Source organism: Loxodonta africana, chromosome 24 (genome assembly GCF_030014295.1).
Source record: "Loxodonta africana isolate mLoxAfr1 chromosome 24, mLoxAfr1.hap2, whole genome shotgun sequence".
In the NCBI taxonomy this organism is placed as follows: Eukaryota; Metazoa; Chordata; class Mammalia; order Proboscidea; family Elephantidae; genus Loxodonta; species Loxodonta africana.
In genome coordinates, this window is record NC_087365.1 from 43377544 (window position 1) to 43401778 (window position 24235).

At 44.4% G+C, this 24235-nt stretch overlaps 1 protein-coding gene across 2 annotated transcripts in view; it reads left to right on the forward strand.

Annotated features, from left to right (window-relative positions):
- TOX2 (TOX high mobility group box family member 2) overlaps positions 1-24235 on the forward strand; it is a 156017-nt gene that overhangs the window by 101449 nt on the left and 30333 nt on the right. For both annotated transcript variants that reach the window (XM_023550263.2, XM_023550264.2), the window contains exon 3: positions 7179-7424. In XM_023550263.2, the coding sequence (XP_023406031.2) occupies positions 7179-7424 (246 nt within the window). The remainder of the gene's footprint in view (positions 1-7178; positions 7425-24235) is intronic.

Sequence of the window (24235 nt, forward strand, 5' to 3'; positions counted from 1 at the left end):
TTTGGGTATCCTTTTTTTTTCCTTGTCAATGGTTTACCAATTTTGTTAGCCTTTTCAAAGAACCAGCTCTTCCTTATATTTCTTATCTAAAATTTGTTTTCTGTTTTATCACTCTTCCGCTGACTTTTGGCTTATTTTGTTATTCTATTTCTAGTTTCTTGAGATGAAGGCTGAGTTCATTCATTTTGTCTTTCTTGTTTTCTAATAAACTCATTTAAGTAGAAGTTATACATTTCCCATTGCTTATCTCCCATAGGGTCTTTGGATAGTGTCCTCGTTGTATGTAATTTCAGTTGTGATTTTCTCTTTAACCCAAAAATTATTTAGAATATTGTCCATAAAGTGTCCAAGAACCAGGGCTTTGAGCCTATTCATTCCAGTCCAAACTCCTACTGAGAATTTGCATTTCTAACAAGTTCCCATTTAATGCTAATCCTGCTGGTTAGGGACCAATTCTTAGAATACAGTGGTTCTCAAAATTTATTATACATAAGAATCACCTGGAGATCTGTTAAAATGTAGATTCTGATTCAGTATATCCAGGGTGGAAATGCAAATTCTCATCAGGGGTTCAAACCAGAATGAACCAGTTCAAAGCCCTGCCAAGAACATCTTCCTCCTTCTCTCTTTTCCTTCCTTTATTTTTTCCCCTCCTCCCATATCTCCTTGGAAACCCCATAGAGCAGTTCTATTCTGTCCTGTAGGGTTGCTATGAGTCAGAATTGACTTGATGGCAATGGGTTTCGTTTGTATTTCCTTTCCTCCTCTTATTTTTTTCTCCTTCCTTTCTTCCCCCCCCCACCCCCCTTCCTCCTTTTTTATGCTTTGTTAATAACTAGGTTATTGCATTTGGATCCTAGACTGTGGTCCATATCATTTCTACCTTTTGAAAAGTTTGAGATTATCTTTGTAGCTAGTACATGGTCATTTTTTTTGTAAATGTTCTGTAGACATTAAAAAGAATGTATTCTTTAAATGTTGGAACAAATCAAGAGGATAAATTGTACTACTCAAATCTTCTATTCTTACTCCTTTCTATCTGATTGATTTGTCAGTTTTTGAAGAGATGTGTTAAAGTGCTTCTCTGTGATTATAGTTTTGTTAAATCCTCTTTGTACTTCCAACAGTTTTTTTTTTTCCTGCAGATTATCTATCTACATAGCAGTTTATGTCTGTCATTTCTTCTTAGGGGATTGTATCATTTATCAACTTAAGTATTGCTCCTGGTATCTTTAAAGCTTTTTGCCCTAAATTATACTTAATTTGTTACTAATTTTGCCATTTATGGTTTTTATTTGCCTGGTATATGTTTGTATTTAATCTTCTGTGTCATTTTATTTTTGGCATGCCTACTATAAATGTCATATGATCGTATTCATTTATTTTAACAAAAATATTAAATTTTTTATCTTTTAATGGAATTTCAATCATTTGTATTTATTGTGATTACTAATATTTAGTCTTCTGTAGGTTATCTGTGAATCAACTCAAGGGCAGTGAGTTTGGTTTTTTTGGTGAGAGTTTATCTATTATGTTTCTTCGTTTATTCTTGTATTTTCTTTTTCCTTTTTATGCTCCTCCAATGGTGTGAAATTTATGCTTCAAACTTCCATATTTTGGATGGTTTACCCTTAAAATTATAACAAACATATTTAAACTTATATTTTCCTGACAATATTAATAATCAGCAACTTTAATCTCCCCTGTTAAGGAAGATACTGCTTCTAGCTGAAATCCTCTAGATTTTTAATTTGGGGTTGTTACACGGTTTCTAATCCTATCCTCTGCTATTTTATGAATCCTTATTTGACCATCACGTTAGATTCCACAGTCATCTTATCAGAAACTATTTTGAATTAATATAAGTTGTAGTGGTTTTTTTCTTTGCTCAATTCTTTCTAGAATACTTTTCTTCTGCTCATTTTTCATAACCAGGTTCTAGCTTTAGGTACATTTTCAGAAAGAATCATTTAACAGAATATTCTTTTTTAAACTTCCCTGTGGTAGAATTTTTTATTAGTTTGTCATTTTATTGTGGTAAGTGAATGAGTTTATTATGATAATTTGATAGAACATAAACTTACCATTGCAACAGGCTTTTCTGGTCCATTGGATAGTCTTCAAACTCCTTCCTCCCCACCACTTCCTCAAGTCCCAGAGACTTCCCCTTTGCCCCTCTACTCCCCTGCCATGGGGAGCTGTTGCCCTCAGTGATTCATGAGGAATTCCAGGAGAGGTCTTACCCTTCTCTGGCCCAAGGGTGAGCCACAGTTTGTTTGAATCAGTCCATCGTTCTTCCCTCCCTACAACTGATGCATGAAAAACATAACTGACAGTCTGTCCTTCTGATTGCCCTTTCTACCCCAGCCATGTTACTTTGCTCTAAATTCCCATTCCTTGGTTGATTTGGGAAGAGAAGCACAATGGAGAACTTGAGGGACAAGATGGTTCCAGCAGCATCATACTGCATCGGTCCCTGGTAGGCTAGCTCTATCTTCTCACTTGTTTTTAAATCTCCATCTCCTAACCTCGCCTTTTGCCCATGCCAGCCTCTGACACTCCCCTTAGAAGGACAGTCTGTCCATTAAGGTTTTTCATGTACCAATTACTGGAAAGGAAACCCTTGTGGCGTAGTGGTTAAGAGCTATGGCTGCTAACCAAGAGGTCAACAGTTCAAATTCTCCAGGCGCTCCTTGGAAACTCTATGGTGCAGTTCTGTTCCGTTCTGTTCTGTTCTGTTCTGTAGGGTCACTATGAGTCGGAATCAACTGATGGCAGTGGGTTTGGTTTTTGCTTTTTGATTACTGGAAGGGAAGAACGCTGGACTGATTCAGGTGACCTATGACTTACCCTTGAGTTAGAGAAGGGTAAGCCTTCTTCTGGAATTCCTGGGAGGGAGAATCATGATCTTCTGCCATCAGTTCATTTCTTACCACTGTTTCTTCTGGCATTTGGTGAGTAGATATTCATTTGTTCATTCATTCATTCAGCAAATATTTTTTGAGTGCTCACTACATGACAAGCACAATTCTAGGAACTGAGGATATAGCAGTGAATAAAACAGATGAAAATTGCTCTAGTGGAGTGAGACATAATCAATACTAAACATAAATAAAATGTATAGGATGTTAAAAAAAACTCATTGCCATTGAGTTGATTCCAACTCACAGCAACCCTATAGGACAGAGAAAAATGGCCCCATAGAGTTTCCAAGGAGTGGCTGGTAGATTTGAATTGTCAACCTTTCGGTTAGCAGCCAAGCTCTTAACTGCTGCAGCACCAGGGCTCCGTATAGGATGTTAGAAGGTGATAAGTAATAATAGAAGAAACAGAACAGGGATGATGGTTTGTGATTTTAAATTGAACAGTGAGGGTAGATCTCATTGAGAAAAGAATGCTTGAGTAAAGACTCAAATGGAATGAAAGAAAGAGCTGTGTGAATACTTGAGAGAAGAGTGTTCTAGAGAAAGGGAACACCAGTGCAAAGGGTCTGAGGCAGAAGCATGCCCAATATGGCTAGAGTGCTATGAACAAGGTTGGAAATAGCCGGAGATGATGTCAGAGAGGTAAAGGGGTGGGAGTCGGGGAGCTAGACCATGTAGCAGAATGTCAGAGGCCATGCATGGTAAGGACCCTGTTCTTACTCTGAGTAAGGGAACACGGGAAGGTTATGAGCAGAGGAGTGGCATGATCTTACATTTTAACAGGATCATTCTGACCACTGAGTGAAAATAAACCATAGCAAGGGTGGAGGCAGGGAAACCAGTTGGGACTACTGCAATTATCCAGGCCAAAGATGACGGTGGCTTGGACCATGGTGATAGCAGTAGATGTGGTTGTCGCATCTTGGATTTATCTTGAAGGTGGATCCAATAGGATTTCCTGCCAGATTTGGTATAGATTATTAGAGAAAGAGAGGAGTCAAGGACAGATCCAAGTTTTGGTCTTGAGCAACTGGAAGGATGAAATTGCCATTAGCTGAGGTGGGAAAGACTATGGGAGGAGCAGTTCTCTTTTGGGCATGTTAACTCTGAGATGTCTATAAAAAATCCAAACAGAGATTGCAAATAACAGTGGGGTATGTGAGTCTGCAGTTCAGGGCAGAGGTCCAAGCTGGAGATATGAACTGGGGAGTCAGCAGCAGCTTATAGGTAGTAATTAAAGCCCCAAGACTAGATGAGATCACCAAGGGAGTGAGGGAGTTTAGAGAAGAGGTATAAGATCTGAGGTCTGGCACATTGCCATCATTAATAGGTTGAGGAAAAGAATGGAAACCAGCCAAGGAGATGGGGAAGAAATGGCCAGTGATGTAGGAAGATCAACATTTGTGGTGTTCCCGAAGCCAAGTGAAGAAATGTGTTACCAGGAGGAGGGAGTGACCAATTATAACAAATGCTACTGAGAAGGTCAAATAAGATGGCCAGGTGAGGACTGAGGTTGATGACTGGATCTAGTAACATGGAAGCCATTGGTAGCCTTCACAAGCAGCTGTGGCGGTGAGTGGAACGAAAATGTGATTAAAGTGGGTTTGAGAGAAAGTGGACAGAAGGAATTGGAGACAACTATTTCAAGGAGGTTTTTTCTGGAAGGTTTTACTAACATTTTTAATTTCTGGAGCTTTACAACTTGATGTCTTTCTATATTTTCATGAGGACACTGGTAGTAAGAACAAATTAGCAGCCAGTATCTTAATTAAGGAAGTCTGAGATACAAATCTTGAAGAGGCATCTGAGCTAGTGTAGGAAAATGTCAGAGTCAGACTCTGAAGACTTGGGTTTGAATCCCAACTAAGACTTACTGAGTATGTGACAGTTCCACTCCCTAAGCCTCATCTTCCTTATCTGCAAAATGGAGATAATAGTCACTCCTTTGCCAAACTCCAGTGGTTGAAATGGAGAATGTGGAAGTGGCAAGCCCAGTGACTGGCACACAGTAGGTGCTCAGTATGAATACTAGCAGAATGGGTTGGTGATCAGGTATCACACACTTAGGATTTGACTGTATTTGGAGGAGGCATGTACATGCTTGCGAGTTTAGTGATTTTTAAGTGTGCTAATTGCCTCTTTAAATGAATTGTCATAATTGTGTTATTCCAATATTTTGATACAACATATGCTTATTTCTTCCAAAGGCTTCTGGTTGACTGGGCGGGTTCCAATATATTGAGGTTTTGTTTTTTAACAGAAAGAACTGGACTCGTGAATTCATTTAGCATTCACTGGGCACCCACTATGTGCCAGCACCTGTGCTGGGTGCCGAGGGGGCTGAGGATGGTGGTCGACAGGTATGGACAGTGGACAGCTGAGGGACTTACAGCCTGTTGCGAGGGACAGACATGGAAACATTTGGTGAGGTCTAGACCTAGAGCTTGGGGCATTCCCCCATTTCATGTGCTCATTCAACACATTTTAACTGAGCACCTACTATGTGCCATCCTCACTGCTAGGCACTGGTAACAAGACAGACTTCATTCCTGGCTTCCTGGAACCTAGGATCTGGGAGGAGGGAGGGAGCTGGTAAAAGGTAAGAGTCAAAAAAAAAATTGTAGGTGGTAATGAATACTATGGAGGACCCACACAAAGGGCTGCAGGCAGGGAGTCAGAGGAGGGGAGTCTTGCCTTAAGATGGCCAGGCTTCCATGAGGAGGTGACTCTGAACAGAAAAGCTAGCAGTGGGACTGTGCTTCCTGGGGTGATATGATACCCATGGCTGATTCCCACCATCCTGGTGGCCAGGCTGAATACAGACATCAGCCCACGGCACACAGACCTGTGATGTGAGCAGTTAGGAATGTTCACAGTGGTAAAAAGGATTGTGGGATACTGAGCCAGTGTGCTGTTGTTTACTTGCTCTGTGTCTTTGGGGGAAATCTCTTAATGTCTCTGCTTGCAGCAAGGACAAGGATATCAGGCATAGTTGTACTAGTTGCCTATGGCTGCCATAACAAATGATCACAAACTGGGTGGCTTAAAACAACGGGAAGGTATTGTCACAGTTCTAGAGACCAGCAGTCTGAAATCAAGATGTCGGCAAGGTTGGCTCCTTCTGGAGGGTTCTGAGGGAGAGTCTGTTCTATGCCTCTCTCCTAGCTGCCAGTGAGTGGTTTCCTGCAGTCCTTGGCATTGCTTGAGTTATAGAGGTATCTAACCTCTGCTTCTGTCTTCACATAGCTGTCTTCCTTCTGGGTCTGCCTGCCTCTGTGTTTCCAGAGGATTGTCTGGGTGAGTCCAGTGTAATCACAAGAGTCCTTTTAAGAGGGAAATAGGAGGGTCAGGGTTAGAGAAGAAGATGTGATGATAGGAGCAGAGATTGGAATGATGTACTTTGAAGATGGAGGAAGGGGCCACAACCTAAGGGATGTCGGTAGCCTCTAGAAGCTGGATAAGGCAAGGAACAGATTTTCCCCTAGAGCCAGCAAAAGGAATGCAGCCCTGCTGATGTCTTGATTTTAGCCCAAAAGGCCCATTTTTGGACTTCTGACCACCAGAACTGTAAAATAATAAATTTGCATTGTTTTAAGTCATTAAATTTCTGGTAATTTGTTACAGCAACAACAGGAAACTAATACACAAAATTAGACAAAAAACAAAAACAGAACACTCAGCGTCTCTGCCTGTTGCAAGCTCATTCAATAACAAGGTTGACCAAATCCTGTTTCTGGGTGCCCAGGCCATCCACTCAGCCATGGCATAAGGCTGATTATAAGGATTATGAGGAACCAGACCCCTGGGATCCCCGACTACCAGACAAGGGTCAGGATACTTTAGCTCCATTCCCAACACTTCTACTAACCTTGGAAGGACCACTTTCCTTCTTGGACCTGAGTCTTCCATCTGTAAAATGGGTAGAGTAGGGAAAGATGGACTCAGGGTGAGCTGTAGTGGTCATATCTGGTGGGAAAACAGAGAGGCATGAGGGAACAGGAGCAGGCCCCCACTCTCCAGGACAGCAGGATTTTGTATACATAGAGGGAGCCTCTAGTAAGAGGGAGCATCCATTTGAAGATCGGGCAGGAGTATGACCAGATCAGGGGTCCACCTTGGCCTTCTGCCTTACAAGGGGATCATTCCTTCTCTCCTTTGCTAAGGGGTTGTTATTGTTATTTTATTATTGGTGCTGTGGAGCATATCCTCAAGTTGTACGACTCTGACCAAAGACGTGTCCTTTTGGTGTTTTAGACCTATAACAGCCAGAGCGAGACCAACGAAGACTATGAGATCCCCCCAATAACACCTCCCAACCTCCCTGAGCCATCTCTCCTGCATTTGGGGGACCACGAAGCCGGCTACCACTCGCTGTGCCACGGCCTCACACCCAACGGTCTGCTCCCTGCCTACTCCTACCAGGCCATGGACCTCCCGGCCATCATGGTGTCCAATATGCTGGCCCAGGACAGCCACCTGCTGTCAGGCCAACTGCCCACGGTGAGTCCCCATCACCCACAATGGTTTCCGTCAGGGAAGAGAATTGAGAGGGGAGCAGAATGCCAATGCCTGGATAGGGAACACACCCTCTGCTCATGTGCAATGCCTGGGTTCAGCTGGCTGCCTGCATGGGGATCTACGGAATGTTGGGGGTGGGTGTGAAGGGAAATTAATGTCTTCACACTGCTTGCTTCTGGAGGGCTGTTTATGTATCTTGATAGTATTTTTTTTTATGTAGTATAACCTCATTTTTATTTAACAGCTTTATTGAGATATAATTCACATGCTTTAAATTCGCCCGTTTCAGGTGTACAATTCAGCAGCTTTTAGTATATCCCTGGAATTGTGCAACCATCCCCCTGTACCCCTTAGCCATCACCCCACACTCTCCCATTTCCCCACAGCCCTAGGCAACTACTAATCTACTCTCTGTTTCTATAGATTCGCCTATTCTGGATATTTTATATAAATGGAACCATGGGTTTTTTTTTTTTTTTTTTAATATATCTTGTTGAAGCTGCCACGGAAGAAGGTGATTCTTGAGTTGAAATTTGTGGGAGAAGTAGAAATTTGGCAGGCAGACCAATGTGCCAGTAGAAAAAGAAGGAAAGACTCTTCCCAACAGTGGAACAGCATATACAAAAGCACCAGGTGGGAGGGCTCATGTCGTGCTTGGAGACTGACATGGGATTCATTCTTTATTGGGTTGGGCAGGAACCTGGAGCCAAGGAGGGAGAAAAGAGGTAAAAGAGCCCAGCAGGGCCTGGATCATAAGGGTCCTGAATCCCATGCTAAGGAAATGTGTGCTTTTTTAGTATGAAGGGCTAATTTGTAGACTCTGCCGTCCCACGGACCTGTGTTAACAATCCTGGCTCCACCCCTCTAGCTTGTTTCCTTGTCTTGGGAATCATAATAGTACCCACCTTAAGTTCTTGGTGCAGAGCATCGGAGATAATGCGTGTAAAGTCTTCACCAATGTCTGCAGAGAGGAAGCAATCAGGGAATATTTGCTATTGTTATTATTTGGAAAAAAAATAAATTCCCCAGTAACCAAATTGCGGTGTTTTCCCTTAAGTCTCATTGACCTAAAGAAATAGACGGCACAGATTGTCAGGTACATTTGTAGGACCACCTGGTTATAATAAAAAAAATAGCTCTGATAATTACAAAGTGTATTATCTGTTTATCAGCGGTAACCCCCTGGCAGCCCCGCCTATGAAATGCTTTTGCTGGGCTCTGTCCAAATAGGTACTTTGCAGTCGTTTTCCAGATTTCTTTAAAATGAGCTCAGTGTAAGATGTCTCACAAATTCAGATCACTTTAATTCTTCCATTAGTCAGAATTTGCGAGGGTTCGCTGATTTTTATATTCCCTTGTTATGTAATGAGAGATAAGCCAAGCCGTATTACCCAGGGACCCAGGGGAGGGCGGCCAGACCAACTGGGAAAACCAGATAAGAATATGTACATACATGGGGAATGTCTGGCAAAGAGTGACACAGAGCCAGAGAAAGAAATTTTTTAAATTTGTCTGAACTGCAGAATGATGGTGGATTGTGTGTGTGTGCGTATGTGTGTGTGTGAGCACGTACACTATATGGGCGATGCTGGAATTCGTGTCAACACTTACTAGGTGTCAAGCACTGAGCAAAGGGCTTTATAAATGTTTTTCACATAATGCTCCCAAGAAACAAGTGAGGTAGGAATTGCTATAAACCAAGGACGTGGAATAAGCCCTATTGGCCTAATGGGCACTGGCTGAGAGGAAGTAGGTGATGGTATTAGTTTCCTGTGGCTGCTGTAACAAATTACCTCAGACTGGGTGGCTTAGAACAACAGAAGGTTATTCTCTCCCAGCTCTGGAGGCCAGAAGTCCAAAGTCAGAATCACTGGGCCGAAATCAAGGTGTTGTCAGGGCCATGGTCCCTCTGGAGCCTCTAAGGGAGAATTGGTCCCTTGCCCTTTACAGCTTCTGGTGGCTCCAGGAGTTCCTTGGCTTGTGGCTGCATCACTCCACTCTTTGGTCTCTGTCTTTACATGGCCTTCTCCTCTGCTGTCAGTAGAGCCTTCCTCTGCCTCTCTTTTATAAGGGCTCTTGTGGTGGCACTTAGGGCTCACCGGATAATCCAGGATAATTCCCCTATTTCAAGATCCTTACCTTAATCATGGAAACCCTGGTGGCATAGTGGTTAAGAGCTATGGCTGCTAACCAAAAGGTCAGCAGTTCAAATCAACAGGTGCTCTTTGGAAACCCTATGGGGCAATTCTACTCTGTCCTATAGGGTCGCTATGAGTTGGAATTGACTCGAGAGCAACGGGTTTGGTTTTTTGGTTTTATCTTAATCATACCTGCAGAAAAAAAAAAAAAAGAACCCTTTTCCAATTAAGGTAACCTTTGCAGGTTCCTGGGATTAGGTTCTGATATCTTTTTGTGTGAGGGGGGACGGGGGTGGGGACGGGGGTGGGCGCATTTTTCAAGCCAGCACAGCAAGGCTTTGAACTGGTTCATTCAGGTTCAAACCCCTGCTGAGAACATGCATTTCTAACAAGTTCCCAGGTAATGTGAATGCTGCTGGTTAGGAACCAATTCTGAGAACCACTAGTAGAGCAGTGGGTCTCAAAATTTATTACACATAAGAATCACCTGGGGTCTTGTTAAAATGTAGATTCTGATTCAGTATATCTGGGGGTGGAAATGCAAAAAAAAAACAAACCCAAAAACCTGGAATGAACTGGTTTGAAGTCCTGCAGCACAGTGATCTTCAGCGTTAGAACAGCCTTTATTGAGCATCTGCTAGGTACCAGCCATTGTTCTGGGCTCTGGATCTACGAGATGCCCCTGAGAAACTCCGGTGCCGATGGAGAGACAAGTAAAGCACCCCTTTCTAAAAATGTAGTAAATGTTCCAAGAAGGTCCACACATGGTCTCCATGCACCCAGAAGAGGCACTTGGCTCCGATGTGGGGTTATCACTTCCTGGGAAAGTGATGGCCTGACCCTTAGTAGGTTCTGTAAGTATTTTATGAATAAATTAATGTCACATAGCTATTAAGCAGCAAAACCAGAATTCAAACCTAGTTCTGTCCCTTACCATCCGCTTCTCAGTTTTATCAGGTGATGAAGGGACAGAGCTGTCAGCCACTGGGCTGCAGGTAGCACAGAGGATGCCCTGGGGGCCAGGGTGCCTCCGTGGCTGTCTGCAGAGACTGAGATGAGTCAACGGTGTTGTCCCTGGAGGGGTGGGTGAGGCCAAGGTGTTTGACAGCCATCTCATGTCAGGCCCTCCTTGGCTGTGATCCCAGAGGCCACGGAGTCCTCCTGTCCCCCTGCCCCAGCCTGCTGGACCTCCTGGGCTTGCGTGGGAATCAGCCTTTCCGCTTTGAAGGCACGGCTGCTAGCAGGAATCATGAACAGTATTGGAATCAGGCGCCTTTTACAAAATTAAATATGCTTAAGGCTTGTCCCTCCAACTTCAGTGTCTTAACTGATTAAACATTCATTTCCAAGACAAAAAGAGTCAATTTAGTATGAAAGATGTATTTTGCCGGTTTAATTTAAAGCACTGCACCTCCATCTGACCCCTATTTTTATAACTCAATAATTTTATCCTGTGTTGATTGTCTCATTTTGAGAGAGATATTATATGTATAAATCAGTTTCTAAAATACCCAAGGAAACTAGAAGAGTGGAATTTATTAAGCAGCTTCTGTTAAGTCTGAAATAATTTATTTTGGAGTCGTCCTTGGAAAGTGTTCAAGCTTGTGGTCTTACCCAGGAGAGGATTTATCCTGGAAAGACACAAAGCTTGACGTTCCTCGGACAAGTTCGTGGGCCACCTGTCCCTTTTGTAAGACCAGAGAAGCTTCTGGAAGTGCCTTGGGTGGGCAGAGGTGGGCCTGGTGGGGAATGAGTTCAGGCAAAGCTTTCTCTACACCAGCCATGGAGTCTAGTGATTTGGAAAATATGAGCTTGTCCTAAACGGAGCCTTCTGGGTCACTGGGGCTGTGTGGTCCAGTCTTGGGCCTCAGTTAGCACAGGAGTGGCATGCAGCTGTTATTCAGGCCTTCTCCTCCTAGCTTTGACTCTTTCTTGGTTTCTCTGGGACCTTGGACAAGTCACTTCTCTCGTAGCCTCAAGTCTTCCTCTATGAAGTGGGGATTGGGCTTCCGGCTCTGTGAACTCACAATTAGGAAAATGGGCATAATTGCTTTGTCAGCTGTGCCACACTGGACAATTGTATGAGGTTGGATAAGCTCTCCACTGCCACCTGAGTGCTGGACTGTTGTTTTAGATCCTTTGTGCTCTAGCTCCCTGCCTCAAAGCATCTTGCCAGGACTGGTCCTTCTCCCCACAGGGAGAGGATGCGGGCCATGGCCCAGGCACCCTCACCCCACGTGAAGGGCCAGTATCCTGAGGTAGACTATTGGGAAGGGGACTGGGAAGTACCCTAGTTTTCCTTTTACCTCTTTGCTTTAGTGATGGTTCCAATGCTAGAGCCTAGCCCTGGTTTAGGGCCTGGAGCCTGGGGGCAGAGTCCTGAGTTTAGGGGCAGGCCTATGTACTGACTCTGGGAGGTCCTTAATATACCTTCTAACACCACCCTCTTCTCTTCCTGTTCTCTGTTCCTCCACCTTTATTCCACCTTCTCATTGCCCGGAGCCTGCATTATCTCTCCTCCCCCAGGAGTTTTGGCCTATCTCTGTTTGATTCTCACAAGTTGATACCCAGCGCCTGAGGCAGAGGCCAAAGACCACCAGCCCTTGTTATCTGGCCCTCTCAGCCACAGGGGGCAGTAGAGACCTCCTTCATTGTTGTTGTTGTTGTTGTTGTTATTGGGTGCTGTGGAGTTTATTCCGACCCATAGCAGTCCTAGAGGACAGAGTAGAACTGCTGCATAGGGTTTCCTAGGCTGTCACCTTACAGGAGCAGATCACCAGATCTTTTCTCCAGTGGAGTGGCTGGTGGATTCGAACTGCTGACCTTAGAGTTAGCAGCTGAGCACTTAACCATTGCACCTCCAGGGCTCCTTAAAGACCTCTTAGCCCAGCCTGTTCACTTTATTGCTTTTAACACGTAACATGTTTTTGTTTTATGATTGTGTCCATTAGGTTTTGCTGGGTAACAAACCATCCGAGTACTTAGAGGCTTAAACAATGAACTGTGATTATCCCTCACAATTCTGTGGGTCAGCAAGAAGGTTCTTTTAATCTGGACTGGCTCAGCTGATCTCTGGGGTCAGCTTGGCTAGGGCTGGATGATCTAGGATGGGCTTCCTTGTGTGTTGGCAGTTGACCCATTGTTAGCTGGGGCAATGAGGATGACACAGTGTCAGCTGGGGCAATGAGGATGACTTGGCCTTGGCTCCCTTATCACATGGTGGCCTGGGCTTGTTCACATGATAATGGTCACAGGTTTTCCAGGAGCAACAAGAGAGTGTCAGCCCCAATATGCAACACTTTTCAAATCTCTGCTTGTATCACATTTGCTAGTCACCCATTGGCCAAAGCAAGTGACGCGGCCATTTCCTGGATTCAAGGAGTAGAGAAATAGACCCCAGCTCTTGAAGGGATAAGTGGCAAAGTCACATTGCAGAAAGGCCTGGATATAGGGAGGGAAGAAATGTGTGGTCATTTTTGTAATCTACCATGATAATGTTTTGTTTTTTCCTGATGTATAATATCACCTAGTAGTTAGGAGCATGGGCTCTGAGGTCAGGCCAACCTAAGCTCCAAGTCCAGCTCCTCTATTTGTTATCCACCCCTGTGACCCACATTAATCCTCCCTGAGCCTCAGCTTCTTCACCTTTAAAATGAAAGTAATGTCACTTGCCTCCTAGGAACTTATGAGGACTCAATGATCAGATGTAGGTAAAGTGCTCAGCCCACTGCTTGGCACACAGTAGGCACTTAATAAGTATAAGCTACTGTGTTTATTAATTTAGCCATTTAATTGACTGGGTTTGGGCATCTTCAGCCCTATATCAGTGTTTGTCCATCTTGACCTGCTGGGGATCTATGTTGGCTTTGCTGGGGCAGTGGCCAGACTGGTTGACCAAAGGGGGATCCAAGACGTGGGTGTTGGGAAAGGCAGATCAGAGTCCAAGGTGGCTGGGGGTAGGGAGAGGGCTGAGCTGGGGAGGGAGGCGCTTAATTACACCAGGACAGGCTCAGAACCTGTGAGCAACAACTAAGACAACAGTTCTACTGCTTGCAAGAAAGCCAGGACCCAAGACCCATGTCTTCTTGGCTCCAGGATCAGGGGAAGGATCCATCTTAGTAAAAGCAGGGCGTCGAGAGGGGACCCTCCAGCTTGGGCTTTTCCAGAGTGCCATGTTTTTTTCTAATTTCCCTCTGGGGGTAGCCATGGAGAGACTGATCTCCCAAATGGGCCCTCGGAGGGGCCTAAATGGGGGTAACCAGAGGCCCGGAGGTTTTATCGTATGCAGCAGAGTCCGGATGAAACTTTCTCCCTGTGTTTCTCCAAGGCACTCAACGAAAGAAATATGTCTTTTTACATTTTATAAAACTCAGAAAAATGGCTTGAAACAGCTTTTGCTCCCCTGCTATAATTATTTATTTTCAAACACTCCTGCAGGAGACGGCTCCGTTTTCTTATCCTGCGCTCCTCTTTCTTTTCATAAATCATTATGAAAACAGAGACTAACACCAGCTCTGAAAGGTTGAAAGATTTATGTAACACATTTATGTTTCCCGTTTTCTCATTCTGGTACTCGGCTGCAAAAGCTAAGCTAATAAAAGCTGCTATTAATATTTCTTGTTGCCTAGCAACCCCAGAGCGGGAGTAATAGCTTCTGCTAGAAAAATAGATGACCGATAAGGAAAAATTCAATTCTTTTATTATCTCAGGGGGAAATGGCCTTTTACTGGAACATTATGATGTACGAGTGTGAAGTTGAACACAAAAGATTTTATGTGTGTGTGTGTGTGTGTTTGTTTTTCTATTTTTAATGAACATTATTTTACCTCCACTAACTCTATTAGGGTAACTTTTGTTTTCTTTTGCACACATTCTCCCCGCCCCATCCCTCATACTTAATTTAGCAGCTATAGTAGTTAAGAATCTGTCAGCGTTTTTTAGTTTAAAAATGGTTTTTGCAAAGGTTTATAACTTGGTCATAAAAATTCACTCCCTGTTAAAACTGGGGCCAGTGATAAGCTAACACACAGGCGCGTTCTCTGTGAACAGGCTCACGTTTGTTGAGAGATAAGACTTTTTTTTCTATAAGAAAGGTCGGAAGAGAACAAAACATGTTTTTTTCCTTGTCCCAGTTTTCTTTGGAACCTGAGGATGCTGTCTTTTTTGAGAACTGTTTGTGCTAACATTTAGGGCGTGTTCAAAGTGAGGACAGAATGGGGCACCTACATTTATTGAGCACCTACTGTGTATATAGGCTCACAACAACCGTGTGAGGTGGGTACCATTATTATCCCTATTTGTCAGATGCAGGAGCTGAGGCTGAGAAGTCAAGGAGTCAGCCCGAGGTAGCGTCGTGTGCCATAACGCTTCACCCCTTTGTGCTTTTGTACAGGATTCTTTAACGTCAATGTCACTGACATTTTGGGCCAGAGAATTCTCTGTCATGGGGGCTGCCCTGTACCTTGTAGAGTGTTTAGCAGCATCCGTGGCCTCTGCCCACTAGATGCCTCTTTCAGTTTTGACAATACCCCCCCGCCCAAAAAAAGTCTCCAGACAATGCCAGATGGGGAGGGCAGGTGCAAAATCACCTCCAGCTGAAAACCATTGCGCGCTGTTCCCTCTGCCTGGAAGGCTCTTCCCTCCTGTCAGCCCGGTGAACTCTCATTCCTGGGTTAGGACCGGTTCAGAAGTTACCTTCTTTCTGAGGCTCTCTGGATCAGAATGGGGACTAGGGTGAGGCAAGTGAGGCATTCACCTCCAGTACAAAATCTAAGAGTATGCCAGAAAACTCGGTACTCAAGATAATATTTTAATGCAATATTTTTTTAATCAAAATTAATGCAAAAAATTGGTGCCGAACAAAATATCAAATTTTAAATAAAGGCGAGATGAGTCTGAATTCATGGAAATGTGTGGGCGTCTATATATACGGCCATCTGCCCTACCAGCCTGGGACAGCCTGAAGGCTGTGTCTGTGCTTTGTACCTTTCTCTAGCATCAGCATCAAGCAAAGAGCCTGCCAAACAGATAACCCTCAATATCTGTTTATTGATGGGATGGGTGGGAGAAGAGAGATTACTTGCCCAAGGTCACATAGCTGGAGAAAGGGTGAAGCCAGAACTTGATCCAGAGCCTAAGACTCCGAGTCCAGTGCTCTCTGAAAGCGTCAAGTTGCCTGTGGGTGAATAATGATACCTAAGCCATGAAGGATTCAAAGATGCTTGGGTGCTCACAGCCCGAAGGAGGGGAGCAGATAACAGCAGCTGTGATTTCAGCTCAGTGTCAACTTGGCTCTCCCTATCCCAATCTTCATTCCAGCCTCACAACCCCGGCGCCAAGCAAGACCTGAGATACAGATCTCACTGACGTGGGGCATCTTCAAGAACAGAACCATGACAGGCAGCCCTGTGGAGCACTGATCATGCTCACTGTGGTCACGGATTCCTTGTCTTGACCTTTGGAGGGCCGAGGCTACGCCTTGTTTAACCCTGTGTTCTCTAGGTGACTGGATGCACTATCTGTGACTATGTCACCTGCTAACATTTATCTAGTGCTTACTCTGTGTCTGGCACCCATTTAAGCCCCTTACATTTGTCATCTCATTTGGTCCTCATAATGACCCTGAGAAGGAGATACCATTATTGATGCCATTTTACAGATGAAGAAATGGAGGTGCAGAGAAGTCAATAACTTGGCCAAGGCCACACAGCCATTAAATGATGACACTGAGATTTGAGCCCAGGCAGTCTGGCTCCCCAGCCTGCGCTCTCAATATCGAACCTGTACGGCCTTCCAGTGAATGAGCGAATGAGTAAATGAATGAGCAAGGGAGGGAGCAAGCCAGGGTGTGAGCCAGGATTGAAACCTGCTTTATCTCTCTGACTCTGAGCCGAGCCATTTGTGTTCATAAATGACATAGCCTGAAGTGGAAGGTGCTTGGAGAGTGGGATAAGGAACCGATGAAGTGCAGGAGGCGGTCAGGACAAGGAAGGCTTCCTGGAGGCGGTGGCCTTGGGGGCCAGAGGACAGCGGCCAAAACCTGAGAAGAAGCCTCACCTGCACAGACCTCCCTGTTTGGGCTCAACCGCTGCCCATTTCACTGTGAACTGGTCCTTCCCCTGGGAACATTACAAACCAGTTTGTAATGTTCACTTAGGTGCCCTCTGGTGCCCACCCCCGCCACCCCCTGCCAGACTCCTAATCGGAGCCGTGACCCCCTGCCCATGAAGAGTGCGAGGGCCAGGCATTTAACTTCCATTCTGGGCAGGATGCCAAGCTTGGCAGAGTAAGAGTTGTGGGATCTGCTTCCGAGCCATGGGGGAAAATTCAGGGAAAATCACAGCAGCATCCGTCAGCTGCTGCTTCGCTATTACTTGGTATAATGGCTCTTTCCTCTGAGTGCATATTCAGTACCATGTTTGGGAAAATGAGCTTTTAATGTACCGTCGGCATTGCTGAGAAGCCATCTCTGGCTCTGCAGAATGTCTGGAGCACATAAAACTTGAGATTTATTGCCGTCATTTTCTCCCTGCTCTGGCTGGATAATAAAAAGTCAGCCTCCTGCGCGCTTGCTCTCCCATCTTGCGGCTTTGCCCATTTAGAACTCGGAGTCTTTATAAAAGGCAGCAAGACAAATACAACTCATCTCAATATTAAAGCTCCAGAAGAGAGCATCCATGCGCTATGGAAGGCAAGGAGCCGCCAGCATTCTGGGGAGAAGAGTGTCTTGTTGGAGAGTTAAGCACCCTAGCTGGGTTGCGGACTGGACTGTGGTGGTACTGAAGTGAGAGCACTTAGCCAGGAGTCCTGGGGTCCCTGTTCTGACCCAGTGGGCAAGTTACTCTCCCTCATCTGAGCCTCAAGTAAGATGGAACTGATGATATCTACTCTGCAGGGAGGTTGTGAGGATCAAACGTGCTAATGAAATATTCCTGGTATGTGTGTGAGAGTTAGCGGGTGTCTGCTAAGGGTTTGTTGACTGACTGAGTGAATGAATGAATGAATGAAAAATAAATGCTGCCTGTGGCAACGCTTCATAAACTGTAGAGTGCTGCCTGCATCCATGTTGGAGAGTGAGCAGGAGGGGGGCCTGATAGCTTGTTCTGTCTTATAGTACAGTCCACCTGATCTCATCTCCCATCAGCTTTGGAGGGAGCTAGAATTATGGTCAGAATTAAAGATGTGTACCTGAGACTCACGAGGTCCCTGTGTGGCACAGTTTGCATTCAACTGCTCACCAAAAGGTTGACATTTCAGACCTACCCAGCAGCGCAACAGAAGAAGGTCCTGGCAATCTGCCCCCATAAAGATTACAGGAAAAAAACCCTATGCAACATGGGTCTAGTCTGTAACACAGGTGCTCGCCGTAAGTCAGAATGGACTCCATGGCAATGGCTTTGTGTTTTTTTTAGTTTTTACCCGAGACTCAGAAGAGCATGTGGCTTGTCCAAAGACACACAGCCGGCAAGCGGGAACTCGTTAGAAATGCAGATTCTCGGACCCCACCCCAGACCCACTGAATCGGACTCTGGTTTGACCAGCTCCCCATGTGATTCTGATGCACACTCAGGACCACTGGGCTGCAGCCACCCAGCTCTCCTGTTTCTAGGACACTGTCGTTTGTGTTTGTTTGCCTTGAGGATTTCGTCACACCTGTGACAGTTGCAAACCTTTTCCTCCCAGGGAAACAAGGGCTCTACACCTGTGCCTGTGGTTCTGAATCTTCCCAACCCCTCACATGTCCTGTTGGCTCGGGTCACCTGAAATTGTAGAATGCGTCATCCTTGGGAGGCTTCACGGGTAATTGTGCATCATGAGCCTAAGCAGAGTCAGGAACACAAAATGCAATAGGAAAAAAGAAAGGAAAGCCCAGGGCAGGGGAGTGCCCAGTAGGCAGGGCTCTGCCAGCAGCATGGGGGTGAGTGTGCATGTGTGCTAGACACGGGGTAATCAGTGAAGCCCATTCTCAGAAATCATGAGAAAACAGAGTGTGAGCAAAAAACTCAAACCAGACATCTGCAGTGCTGGCAGCAGCTGGGCCAGAAGAATTGGACCTTGGTCAAAAGCACAGATAGCAAAAGGTAGAACGCCCACTTGAGATCCTGGGTCCAAAAGGTCAGCTGGAGATGGCCGCAAACCCATCCCACAGGACTCCTCTTCTGCCTTGAAGACACCAGACCTTAGGCCCATCTTCATCCCTCCGTCTCGTCTGCCTTGTGAACTTGACACAGCCTTACTTGCTGCTCCAGTTCTCCTGCTATGAGAAGCAGAATTAGCCCAACCAGCAAATTGGCCCCACCCTTCTGCATGCCCCACCATTGTGATCTTGCTCATACTAAACTGGAAATGTAGTTTTCCCTTAACCCCCTGCAAAAAATGATCCCCAACCCTGATAGGGACGAGGCTCACTTTGCCCCCCGCATGTGGTAGAAGGCCAGTCAATGGAGCTGGAGCCAGAATTGTCCTCTGGAAACTGGTTTTGTCCTCCACTGCGGCCCCTTAGCCTGGACACTTGTCCCACATCTCTGTGCCCACTGCCCTGCTGGAAGGGGGCTTGTCCATTGTTGGATTAACATCACTGGCTTTGGACTTAGAAAAACCTGCATGTAAATCTGAGTTCCTCCAACTACTTGCCCCACTGAGTAAGTCATCGAAACCTCAGAACTCCAGTTTTCTTATGTGTAAAATGGATATTTTAATAATCCCTTTTTCTTACCTATGGGGTTGTTTTGAAAATTAAATGATACAATGCTTATAAAATGCTCAGCCTGGTAGCCGTAACAATGCTATCATTTATCTCTAAGCACTTTGTGTGTGAGCTGCCTCTGTGTTTGCGTCCAGCCTACCCACATGGAGGATCTGTACCCTTTCTGGTTCCCCAAAGGAATCTACCTGCCCAAGTATTAGTGAGCCAAGTCGGTTCCCTGGGGATCTTATAGGAGTGCCACCACAGTCAGTTTATACATTATTATGCTCCCAAGTGCCGTTGTGGCCACACTGTCACTGTGATGAGTTCTCATGGCTTGCTCAGTGTTGGAAATCCTCCCAGTTCCATCTCATGTAACTCCTTCAGCCTCAGCGTCTTCCCCCACTTGCAGATCCAGACTTAGCTCTGTGCTCACCTAAACAAAGCCTCCCTACCAACAGTTTAGCAACCATTTGCTCCTACTTGAGCATCCTTGGAATCCACCCTCCACTCCAGGCAGGTCATCAGTGTATTTCTTTTGAACAATAGTTTTCTCCCGATTGGGAGTGATGGTAAATAGGGCTACTCCTGCTTCCAGCCCTTGGTTTGTGGACCCGTGTATCTTCACAGCACCATATGGAGCTTTTGGATTTAATGCATATATTGCATCCTGAAGGACAGCAGCCCCTCCTTTCAGAGTGTTGCCTCCATGTTGGCACTTCAGCTGTGCCTTTAGAAGGCCATTCCAGCACTCTGTGAGGCCAGCTGCTTCTGGAAAGTGTGATATGTGATATGACCAATGGTGACAGGCCCATTTCCACATCTCTGTCACTCTGAAGTGAACCCCTTAGTTGGATGCTGTGCTGTGTGGGATTCCCTGGCTATGGGTCAAGCTTTTGTCAGCCCACAGTGTGGTGCTGGCTGAGGCTCTATAGATAGGAAAGGCAAACCATGCCCAGAGTTGTTATCTATCCCGGAGAGCATGAACTGCTGGTCCTTCTGTGATGGAAGGGACCCAGTGTAGTTGACATACCATCAAGAGGCTGGTTGGTCTCCTGAAAGAATAGTGCCAGTTGTGGACTCAGCAGGGATCTATGTTGCTGACTAGTTGCACAACAATGGGACCTAGAGACAGCTGCAACTAGCTTGGCCTCAGTAAGGGGGACTTCATGCCATTGGGCCCATGTGTAGCCTTCATCTCTGCCACCTTGTCTACTCCACTTGTATACCTAGTGCCAGTTCTGCTGGCCGATGATGAAGGCTAACAAATGCCAATTGGCTGAGCGATTTTGTCTGCTCAGTTGTTCAGTGCCTTTTCTGTGGTGAATGCTTTCCGATTAGCAAAATGTGAGATTCAAAAAATCACACTTTATCCGCATGTGTCTATTCACATGCCTCTACTCCAGACCTGCTTGTCTCCAAGTTCACAGTTCGTTTCCTTCCAGGTTCCTGACCAGACAGCCAGGCCATTGGCCACTGCCTGTGAATCTGTCTGTATTCTCACTTCTGGCCACTTCTCCCAACAAAGTGGATGGTCAGGTGCAGGCTCACAGCCCTGTCCACTGGGAAATTTTTTCCCTCTCCACTCCCTTTCAAGGTCCCCCATGGATGTTGTTATATTAAAGTCACTGTCTACTTGTGACTTGTACTCAGGTATGGAACCGACCCATCTGTAAACCATGCTTGGACCTTTCTCTTGTTCTTCAGCTGGTTGTACAGGACCCCCTCCCCTCCCAAATATGTGTCAGCTGAGGGAGGGGCATTGGTGCAACTATGGTATGTGACATGGGGGTGTGGACTATCCTCTTATTCAGCTTACTTATGCCCTCTGATCCCAGATATACCGTCTCCATTTTATGATGAATGGCTGCTGGCCTCATCCAACATGACTTGGCTAGTCCAACAGAACCCACCTCTTTAAAGGCAGTTCCAGATGTATGGTTATTTGGTGTGCCATAGTCAAGCATTCCATTTCTACCACAGCCCAGTAACACTCCAGGAGCTGTTTCTCAAAAGGAGTATAATTATGTGCTGCAAATGGCACGGCTCTACTCAGAACCCCAGGGATCTGCATTGTGATTCTAAGCTCCAAAGTGCATCTTTCCCATCTTTGGTATCTCCGTCACCATAGGCTCTGCTGCATCAGATTGTCCAAGTGGATGCTGCTTGAACTGAACCCTTGACCTGCTGTAAAGCCCTTCCTCTTCTAAGCCCTCATTCAAAGCTGGCAGCTTTCTGTCACTCAGGATATGGGCTGGAGCATAAACCTTGGTGTGGAATGTTTGGCCTCCAGAACCCAAAGAGGCCTACGGTGTCCTGTGCTTCTTTTTTTGTGGTGGGGAAGTAAGATATAGATATTTATCTTTTATTTTGGAGGGAGTACCCCAGTGTGCCCCTGAATACTGCATCCCTAAGAACTTCATAAAAGTCTCTGAATCTTCATGTGATTTATCTCCTACCCTTTGGCATGTATGAATCTCACCAAAGACCCCAGCATACCAGTCACCTCTTTCTTGTCCTGGTTGGTCAGCAGAATGTCATCAATGTAACGGATCAGTGTGCTGTTCTGTGAGATGCCCAGAGCTCTTCAGACTGTTAACAGAGAGCAAGAGAGTTAGTGTAGCTCTGAGGCAGAACTGTAAATGAATATTGTCTGCCCCACATGATTGCGAACGATTTCTGCTGCTTTTTTCTAATTGGAATAGAAAAGAATGCATATATAGGTATATACATACACATACATATATCTTGTAAATTTTATTCCTTGGGATTTTATATTTTTGCATTGCTGTTGTGATTAGAACATTTCCCTTACGTTTTCTAGCCTTTTTTTTTTGCTGGTAAATAAGAAATCAATTGATTTATTTATTTTTATCTCCAACCCAACCTGCTGCCGTCAAGTTGATTATGACTCATAGCAACCCTGTAGGACAGAGTAGAACTGCCCCATGGAGTTTCCAAGGAGCGCCTGGTGAATTCAAACTACTGACCTTTCTTGTTAGCAGCCATAGCACTTGACCACTATGCCACCAGGGTTTTTATCTAGATGTCTCAAATTCTAATTTTTTTTTAAGAATTTGTTTGAGGTTTCTGGAAATGCTATAACATATACAAAGAAGGTACTTACCAATGGTTGTAACTCATTTCTTTTTGTTTCATTCCACTGGATTAAACTTTCGCTAAATAGTAATGTTATCAGTGACCAGGGATTTTTGCCCTGTCCCCCAGTTTAATGGGAATGCCTCTAGTGGTTCGCCATTGTCGTAAAGTAAATATTCTTTAGCATACTTTAAAAAACATTCTTAACATTTCAGTTTACTTCCAGTTTTTGTTGAGTTTTATCAAATGCCGTTTAAGTGTGCATTGAGATGACCATATAATTTTTCTTCTTTGGCATATTGAAGTGATGAATTTTATTAGTAGATTCCCCAATATTAATATATTCTACTTAGTTATGGTGATATAAACATACGTATTTATACATACATATATGCATATATTTTTTAATATGAGACTGGATTTAATTTACTATTTTAAGATTTTTTAAATATACTTTATAGTGAAATCAGTCTGTAATTTTCTTTTTAGAAGAGCTTTCTCTATATCAAGGTTGTACCATCTTCATAAAATGAAAAGTATATTTCACTGAGATCTGTATAGTTATACCATTGAATTGTGTATAGTATTATCTAATAATTTTGATAGCCTCTGTACCTGTAATTATACCCCTATTCATATTTCTAATTTCTAATGTTGTGTAGTTATGCTTAATCTCTTTTTTTCATGCTCTTCTTTACTAGAGGATTATCTATTTTATTGGTTTATCTACTTTGTTTTATTCGGAGAACAAACCATCAAAGCTAAGTTTCAATACTATTACTTTTCTTTTTAGTTTATTCATTTCCCCTCTTATGTTTATTAATTCCCCCTCTTTCTGTTAATTTTTCATTTAAGATTCTTTAGTTCATTTATTGGTATTGTTTATTGTTTAATAATAAAAATTTTATGACCGTATATATTTTTTTCTGAGTATGGCTTTCGCTGCATCCCATAAATTTTGAAATGAAATGTTCTTACATCTTTGACTTCTTTCTTCCAAAAACACAGCTTTACTGGTTTTATAAAAATGGCACATGTTCATTGCAAAAAACTTAAACACAAGCAAATACAATGAAAATCATTAAAATTTGCACCATCCATAAATAACCATTATTAACCCTACCATTTGCTAAGTATCTTTTCAGTCTTCCCTTTATGCATTATATGTATATAATTTGCATAAATGAGACCATAGTATGGTTTCTTTTCCTTTACTTTCTAGTCTGTTCTATTGGAGCTATTCTGTAGCCTGCCAATTTTCCACAACAGTGTTAATGGATGTATTCCCTTGTCCATAAGTATAGGTCTGTGTCCTTCACTGATGGCCTGCAGAGCATTCCATTGTATGGATGTTCCGTCATGAACTTAATCTTCTATTGACAGACATTTAGGCTGTTTCTGATTTTTCTCTATCATATAATTTCTTAGGATGGGTTCCTTAGAAGCTATGAAAATGATATTGTGAGTATGTGGTCTCAGGAAAGGGGGGTGAGGAAGGCATCCTTTGGAGTCTCTGTCGTTTGGAGACTGCCCTCAGCCTGATCCCACAGGGAGTCCTAGACCGTGTCTTGCACCACAGAGTTGATCCCACCTTGAGGCAAGGGGGTTGGCCTCTTGTACCCTCATGTCAGTCGGTCATTGCCCACAGACTCTAGAAGGGGGTGGGTAACCTCCTCAGGGAAGGCAACCCCTGTTGGCCAAAGAAGTTTCTCAGGAGAAGGGTGTACTGGCCCAGTGAAGAAGATCTAGCTGGATAGAACTCCAAAAGCTGCCACTACATCAGTGGTTCTTAACTGGGGGCAGTTGTGCCCTCCAAGGAACATCTGGCAATGTCTGGACATATTTCTGATTGTCACAATTGGAGTGGATAG